Source organism: Benincasa hispida, chromosome 3, assembly GCF_009727055.1.
Source record: "Benincasa hispida cultivar B227 chromosome 3, ASM972705v1, whole genome shotgun sequence".
Lineage (NCBI taxonomy): Eukaryota > Viridiplantae > Streptophyta > Magnoliopsida > Cucurbitales > Cucurbitaceae > Benincasa > Benincasa hispida.
In genome coordinates, this window is record NC_052351.1 from 50613804 (window position 1) to 50622311 (window position 8508).

The 8508-nt window shown below is 35.1% G+C and overlaps 1 protein-coding gene across 6 annotated transcripts; it reads left to right on the forward strand.

Annotated features, from left to right (window-relative positions):
- Positions 1-221: 221 nt before the first annotated feature.
- Positions 222-8147, forward strand: LOC120073280 (casein kinase 1-like protein HD16). Of its 6 annotated transcripts, none has more exons than XM_039026021.1 (18): positions 222-570; positions 854-945; positions 1280-1719; positions 2022-2147; positions 2235-2308; positions 2410-2479; positions 2561-2616; positions 2711-2782; positions 3425-3519; positions 3644-3710; positions 3793-3922; positions 4337-4555; positions 4713-4843; positions 5668-5842; positions 5940-6030; positions 6624-6781; positions 6913-7101; positions 7589-8147. In XM_039026021.1, exons 3-18 carry the CDS (start codon positions 1306-1308, stop codon positions 7646-7648), a joined length of 2127 nt encoding a protein of 708 aa, XP_038881949.1. In that variant the 5' UTR covers positions 222-570; positions 854-945; positions 1280-1305; the 3' UTR covers positions 7649-8147. The 6 variants fall into 6 exon arrangements, with proteins under 6 accessions (XP_038881949.1, XP_038881952.1, XP_038881953.1 ...); XM_039026024.1 differs by having other exon boundaries at positions 884-945; XM_039026020.1 differs by having other exon boundaries at positions 223-570; positions 1283-1719.
- The last annotated feature ends 361 nt before the right edge of the window (positions 8148-8508 follow it).

Sequence of the window (8508 nt, forward strand, 5' to 3'; positions counted from 1 at the left end):
AAAATACACAAAAGATCAAGGACCAAAACTTTATTTAGATTTAAAAAAAATGCAAAAAATACAATATTGGAGAGAGAGAGAGAGAGAGGAAAACATATTTGAAGTGGAAAACATGAATGTAGCATCATCATCATCATTCACAATCTAGAATTTCCTTTTCCTCCTTAAATTTTACCTTTTGGAGAAATTATAAAAATAAAAAAAAATTAAAAAAAAGAAGAAAAACAAAATCTTGAAAATCTCAATCTCCACCTGATAATAATATTTTTTTTAAAAAAAATATATACCAAAGTTTAGGGCAAGCAAGATAAATTTCTTACAGCGTTTTCCATGTCCAGAGCTTATCTTTGATTCCAACCCCATAACTCTAAAATACACGGGAACAATCAAAAAGCAAGTTTTGTGTTTCTGCCTGACTCCTTCCTTTCACTCACCCAACATCAAAGACTCCATCATCCCTTTTTTTTGTCTATTTTTTTCCTTTTTTTTTTTTTTTTTTTTGGTAAATCTTCGATCAGATCCAACTTTGTTCATTTCCGATCATCAGTCTCTCTGTTACCGGATCTATCTGTAAGTTTTTTATATGATTTTCTTGGTTTTTTGAAGACCCTTTTGTCCATTTTTGTTACTTCCATCGTAATCGGATCATTACTGCTTTTGGTTTTTGTGTTTGCCTGTTGATGATCGGTTTTTATTTGTTTAGTTTGTTTCTGATGATTTTATTTTATTTTTGTGTTGGGTTTTTTTTTTTTTTGTTTTCATGTATGATCGCTTGTTGAGACTTTTTTTTCTTTGTAATTTTCACTCTTGCTTGGATGTTTAGTCTGATTTGGGTTGTTGTTTTTCTTATCAGACTTTGTTTATGATTTATCAACTTATGAAGGTTCAAGAAAGCGTAAGGACCTTTGTGTCAATTTTGCAACGGAATCAAGCAATCTTTTTTAGGTACATTTTGTTACTACTCATTGGTATTTAAATGAACAGAACTTTTCAACTGTATTTACTCTTGAATGTATCTTCTCATAATTTTCTGGTCTTTTTCTTTTTACTATGTGGTTTTTGTTTCTCTGCTTGATGGTTACATACATGTAATCGTCAAAGAAGGAAGTTTCTTTCTCTTTGTTTTTGTTTTATCAGATGTTTTTGTTTTGAAATTTATGTCATTGGTCTCAAAATATAAGGGCATTGGTGTGCTAAATGTTTGAGCTCTATCATTGTTTTCCAAAATTATTGGATTTGAAAATTTTTGGATATCTTCTAATTTTTCGGGCATATAAAGCAGGATGTGATGTGTATGGGGTGACAATGCCTGAGTTGCGAAGTGGAGCCAGGAGATCAAGACGGCTTGATGATCTTCAGCCTTGTCCACAACCACTTGATCAAGGAGAAAATTTGGCAGTGCCTGCCCCTAATAGAACCAGAAGAAGGGTTGCTGGTGGAAGAGGAAGAGGTGGTAATGCCCCAGCCGTAGCGAAAGGTCCCTCAGTGGCGATTCCTGCAAGAACAACGGCTGCCCGGAGAGGACGTGGAATCAGATTGATAGACTTAGATCCTGAACCTTGTGAGGTTCTTCCTGAAGCTGGTGCCATTGGCGCAGCAGAGCCTGTTTTCAATCGAGTTGAGGCTGTTGCAAATAAAGATATGGCCATAGAGGGTGGAAGTGCAGATAAAGTAATGGGAGTTGAAGAGGAAGCAGGCACAGCCCCTGTTCCCGACAGGGTATCTCTTGTCTTCTCATGACCCTATACATTTGTTGTTGTATATCATTTTTAGAATATTCAGTTACATCGACGAGGAGGCTTCACCATCAGTTACATCAACAAATTTGACCTCTTTCTTGTATTTTCAATCATCTTTTTTCTAAAACAAATCTCCCAAGTCCAGAGCTTCCGTCACTGTGGTTCTCGTTACATTTCTGGACATACAATGCATTTTTGTCGGGTCCCTTCAATTAAAACAAAATCCCAATATGGTTGGACCGTACAAGTATTCAATTGATGTGTTTCATTTGATCTCCGCAGGTACAAGTGGGCAATTCTCCTGTATATAAGGTTGAAAAGAAACTTGGCAAGGGTGGTTTTGGCCAAGTTTTTGTTGGTAGAAGAGTAAGTGGTGGAACTGATCAGACAGGTCCTGATGCAATTGAGGTATCACTCACTACACCAATCCTCATGGCTATTATTTGATGAATAGATTGTGTGAAATCATGTTTCCTGATGAGAATGAACTTACAGGTTGCTCTGAAGTTTGAGCACCACAACAGTAAAGGTTGCAGTTATGGTCCTCCATATGAATGGCAAGTGTATAGGTAAGAGTTATTGGATAACCTTTTTCCAAGTTTATTAAGCTAACAAATGTTGTTTTACGTTCCTGAACTGCTACGGCTTCCTCTTGTTTTTTCTTGTTAAGTGCCTTAAATGGATGCTATGGAATTCCTTGGGTTCATTTCAAGGGTCGTCAGGGTGATTTCTACATTCTGGTAATGCTTGAACTAGACTGCTCCTTAACAGCTCAGTTTTCAAATTTATTTATGTTTGACATTTTTTTGACTGGATACCAGGTCATGGACATGCTAGGTCCGAGCCTATGGGATGTCTGGAACACTCTTGGCCAATCGTAAGATAAATTCCATTTCTGTCTCCAATATTATTATATGTGCATGCAGATTTGGCATATTGCTCAACCTTCTTATTTTTGGCATCTTTAACAGGATGTCACCAAATATGGTAGCTTGCATTGCGGTGGAGGCAATATCCATTCTTGAGAAGCTTCACTTGAAGGGGTGGGTTCCCTTAATTTCATATGCAGTGTTTTTAAATGTCCAAGGCGCACTAAGGTGCAATGGCCCTCTGGAGTCTAGGCACAAGGTGCACAAAAAGGCGTGGGCTTTTTTTTGTGAGGCACACTATATATAAAAGTATTATATTAAAAAGAGGAAGCATAGTTGAAGTGAAAATATGAAAAAAAAAAAGACCCCAAACGCAAGAAATCTTGCATTTAGGCTTAGTAAACTTGATTCTTTTTGTTAATAAAGAAGGAAGATCCTTGATTATTACTATTTTTTTAAAATAGTAAAAAAGCCCCAAGGCTCAAGGGCTTTACAAAAGGAGTACCCCTTATTTTGTGAGCCTCACCTAAAGGTGAGGCGCTAGACCTCTGCCTTGAGCCTAGGCGTGTGCCCGAGAGGGCTTTTAGAACACTGTCCATATGTTTACTCAAACATTTTTTTTCCATAAAAGAACAATATATTCAATTAAGAAACATGAATGCAAGTTATATTTGCGATTAAGAACTCTCCAGGCAAAGAGCTCCAAAGGGAAGCCACAAATACAATTTATTCTCAATTAAGCTCCAAAAGTCTCGTTCTCGTTTAAACTCATAATTATCTCTTACAGAACTCCTATCTGTTCTCTTTTAAATAAAGGTTTGTGCATGGAGATGTGAAGCCAGAGAACTTTTTACTTGGTCAAGTGGGAACAGCAGATGAGAAAAAACTGTATCTTATTGATCTTGGTTTAGGTAATATCTCATTAATACCATAGCATCAGCCTATTTTCGCAGTATAAGTCTAGACTAAAACTTCACCTCTTGATAATCGACTTTATCTATTTGATTGCTTATTCTATGATCATATTTGGTTCAGCTTCTAAATGGAAAGATGTAGCTAGTGGTCAACATGTCGAATATGATCAAAGGCCTGACATATTCAGGTTTGTGGAACTTTTCACTTTCATATAAATTTTCTTAAAGTATTTTTTATGTTTCAATATGTATATCCTTTTTTTCCACCAGGGGGACAATAAGGTATGCAAGTGTACATGCACATTTAGGTAGAACGGGAAGTCGGAGAGATGATCTTGAATCATTGGCTTACACGTTAATATTCCTTATAAAAGGAAGATTACCTTGGCAAGGATATCAGGTCAATCAGCTTTCTTATTGCACGAGTTTAGGATTATAACACATTCATTTCACGTTTTTGAATCTTTTTTAAATTTAAAGAACAAAATCATTTGATTAACAAATTTTGGAAAAATGAGCTATTTCATTTCATTTTGTTTTGCTTTTATATATAAAATATCGAAGGACATGCAATTTAGCCTGCAACCACCAAATAAATAAGGAAATGACAAATTTGAAATTTCCAAGTTAAAGTACAGACGTAGTTATGCAAAAAGTTTCTTCCTCATCCTACCTTCAAATGTAGTAATACCCAAGGGAAAACCTTGAAATGTAGTAATGGTGTCTTTCTTGAAATTTTAGTAAACCTGGTATCATCTCCCTCCTCCTCTCTCTCTAACTAACCCCTCCTCTCTCCATGGACTAACAAATGCAGGGTGATAACAAGAGTTTTCTTGTATGTAAGAAAAAAATGGCCACCTCTCCAGAGTTGATGTGCTGCTTTTGCCCAGCACCATTCAAGCAGTTTCTTGAAGCTGTAATAAATATGAAATTTGATGAGGAGCCAAATTATTCAAAACTAATATCCTTTTTTGAAGGCCTGATTGAACCATGTATACCATTGAGGCCAATTCGAATTGACGGAGCATTAAAGGTGACCTATCTTCTTCTATTTTCTTCCCACCTGAAGTTTCTTTTTCTGTCTTCTTTCCATCTGAACATATAATGTTTCGGTTTCCACTACTTAAGTTGAAATTTAATTTGTAGTAAAGTGACTTACTCATTTTATATGGTTTTCTTGCTATAACTAGGTTGGGCAAAAGCGAGGTAGGCTGCTTATAAATTTGGAAGAAGATGAGCAACCAAAGAAGAAAGTGAGGTTAGGTAGTCCTGCTACACAATGGATTTCGGTTTATAATGCACGTAGGCCCATGAAGCAAAGGTGCGTTTGATGTCCTTATTTGCCGATTATTTTCAATGTTCCATGGTCTTGCTGATGTTTTATTGCTTAATAGTCATTCTCTTTCGTATCTACTGCGTTTTAATGAATTTATCATAGTGGTGTAGTGGTTTGACTTTTAAACACCCAAGCTGTTCATTGAGCCAGTCAGCACGTAGCAGCTATCATATATGTTAAAACTAGAAAGATAGGGATCATGTAGAAAAATCATAAAAAATATTCTCTTGATAATGAGATATGAAATAATTGAAGTTAAATTTTTTGTTTTTGGGTTCATATCTAGGAATGAAGTTACATTTGAAAGAATGAAGTAGTAAAGCACAATTCATTCTTCATTCATGATCATCCAAGGAAATTTCATAATCAGGCTCAATTGGCACTGACAAAAAAGGAGAATGAAGACCTTATTGTTATTATGATAAAAAGAACTTGTTTCTTTTGTTTTTAAACATTTCAAATGCAAAAGAAGACTATTCTTTTTTGGACCCTATGCCTTAATCTTTGCCTCTGATTGAAAGGAAAATGATATAACACCATATATTAGTAATGTGAGAAGAAGAATGCACTAACTCAAAAGTGCTTGAATATAAATGAATTATTTATTAATAAACTAAAATTCACATTTATTATTCTTTCCTCATGAATAAATATTATACAATTCATAATGACAACCTACTTCCATTGTTCGAGTGTTCCAAATAATACTGAATCTTCATTAGTCTGTTTTTGTTCTGCAAGAGAACAATGAAGAAAGGATACAATGTGTTTATTCATTATACTTACATAGGAAGTTACTGGACGTGTAGGTACCACTACAATGTTGCAGACTCTAGGTTGCGCCAACATATAGAGAAGGGTAACGAAGATGGATTGCTTATAAGCTGCGTGGCCTCTGCAGCCAATCTCTGGGCCCTAATTATGGATGCTGGAACAGGGTTCTCTTCCCAGGTTTACGAGTTGTCATCCGTGTTCCTTCACAAGGTTACATTACGTCACATAGCTTTATTTTCTGATAACTATAGTGTTTCCATATAATTTTCTTGTGTTAAATCATCAAGTTAAATTGGATTCTTGCCAGGATTGGATTATGGAGCAATGGGAAAAGAATTTTTATATTAGTTCAATTGCTGGAGCCGTTAATGGTAGTTCCCTGGTTGTTATGTCAAAAGGTCTGTGACTTGGTACTCGAGCTTTAGCATTTTAATTCAGATATAGTGATATATGGAATGGTGTGATTTTTGTATTTCTTCTCTTCATGCCAATTAGTTTACACATGCCATTTTTTTAGTAACACTTACTAATCATACTTTGGTGGTTTTGTCCACAAGAATTCTGTACATTTTTCATGATAGTCTTTTTAACTGGGTGTTTCAACTGATTCTCTTGTTGTAAGTTTATTGTGAAGAGATTCAAGTGAAAAATTCTTACCGCCTTTATCTAGCAACGACATTCTTATCATCCCCATGCTGCGCATGCTGGGAGTTATCAATTCTGGAGAGAATACTTGAGCACTCCTTGCTTTCCTTTCATCGAGCCGGCTTCTAAAAATTATTTTACAGTTCTCATTCCACAGATATCTTGTGTTGGTCTTCAAAGTGCTAATCTTCTTTTTTTTAATAAAACATATATAGCTATCAGCAGATTACTCATGATCTGAACTGTAAAAGTTATGTTATTGCTTGGTTCTTGATAGTTTATTTATGATTCGATAACAGGCATTTATGATCTTGTGTTCTTATTGTGTTTTGGCATAATCTTGTAGGAACACCTTATACTCAGCAATCCTATAAAGTTAGTGAATCTTTCCCTTTCAAGTGGATAAATAAGAAATGGAAAGAAGGATTCCATGTCACTTCCATGACCACAGCCGGAAGTCGTTGGGGCGTGGTTATGTCTAGGAATGCTGGCTTTTCTGATCAGGTATGACTTCCTACTGATTTGTGAATTGTTGGTTTATTCAAATTTCTTTTGTATTCAGTCATCTGCTATGTCTTCTGAAAATTCTTTATCGGGTTCTTCTTGTCCTGTATGGAATCAATCAATCATTCAAGGTTGTGGAGCTTGATTTTTTGTACCCAAGTGAAGGTATCCATCGCAGGTGGGAAAGTGGTTACAGGATAACATGCATGGCAGCAACTGCAGATCAGGCTGCCTTCATATTAAGCATACCGAAACGAAAATTGATGGACGAAACTCAGGAGACTCTACGAACGTCTGCATTTCCTAGCACACATGTGAAGGTACAAACACACCTTCGTAATGAAATTTATCCAACACCTAGATATTTTATAGTCCAAGAAAAGTACTTGGGTGCATCTCAACTATACCTATCTTTATGCATGCCACTATATTGTCTAATCATATTTTTTTACATGGGAATTTCTTCTTTTTTGAAATATTTTGATTATTATTGTTTTTTTTTGGTATGAAAAAAAGGTGGGATGCACCCAAGTATTGTTCAACTATGAAATGGACTTCCTAACCTTTAACGTTCTTGAATCTTGAGTTCCTTGCATTAAATTTTTATTGATCATATGGAAATGGAAAATCCTCGGAAATGAAACTCATGCATAACATCGATATAATCTAAACATGGAATCGATTATCTCATTAAAACCTGATTTATTTAAAGAAAATTTGTGGTAAGTGCTAAATCCCTTGTTTCCTTAGCAAAAGTTTACGAGTTAGTACTGATGACTGGTTTCTGCAACATATGTTGTTTTGCAGGAGAAGTGGTCGAAGAATCTCTATATCGCATCAATATGTTACGGGCGAACAGTTTGCTAATTTATGATTCATGGACAGTGTAATTTGTATGTATATTCTGGTAATGCCCCAGCAGAAGAGGGGGCAAAATGTGAAAACAGAACAAACCTGTTTTTTTAGAAATGTGGAAGCTGAGAGAGTTGAGTTGATTCAAGATGGGATTTAGGAGAGAGGGAAGGCCACGAGGAGAAAATGGGTAATGCAATGCCCCCATTTCATTAGTTAACTTGTAATGGTGGTGGAAAGCAATGCAAGAAGTGGATTGTTGGAAAGGGCAAAAAAAAAAAACAAAAAATGTTGTGAAGAGGTATTTCTTGCATTTGTGACCAAATTGTGGTCATAGTGTTACACCTCCACAATTGCTTCTAAATGGAAAAGAAGAGAAAAAGAGACAAGTTTTGTACAACTTGATTGCAACCTCTCTAGTCTTTTACCATGTAAAGTTTTCAAAACTAACATTAAAAAAATGAGCTTATTCTCATTCTTCTATCCAATATTTGATTAGCCATTTTCATCAAAATTGGTTAATTCAATTCTTGCTTATTGCTCTGATATCCTATGCTAAGAGCACAAAGAAAGCATTATATTCTTTTGGGTTAAATTATTATAAATTTTCGCGATTCTAATGGCAGGAGTCCACATTTTTTTTTTCCTTTTTTTTTTTTTGTCACCGACGTGTAAATATATATAATATGTGGTGAGAGTATATTGATTTATCGAAACTAGTAAGTGGTAGTCATATTTCTTGGTTTAAGATTAATTTGAAAAGGAGCCATTTGGGTTAATTTTAAATGGACAGTTGCAAATATTTTTAAATAATGTAATCAATCAATAATAGTAGAGTTAATTAGTGATAAGGATAGAGTCTCCTATTCATAGAT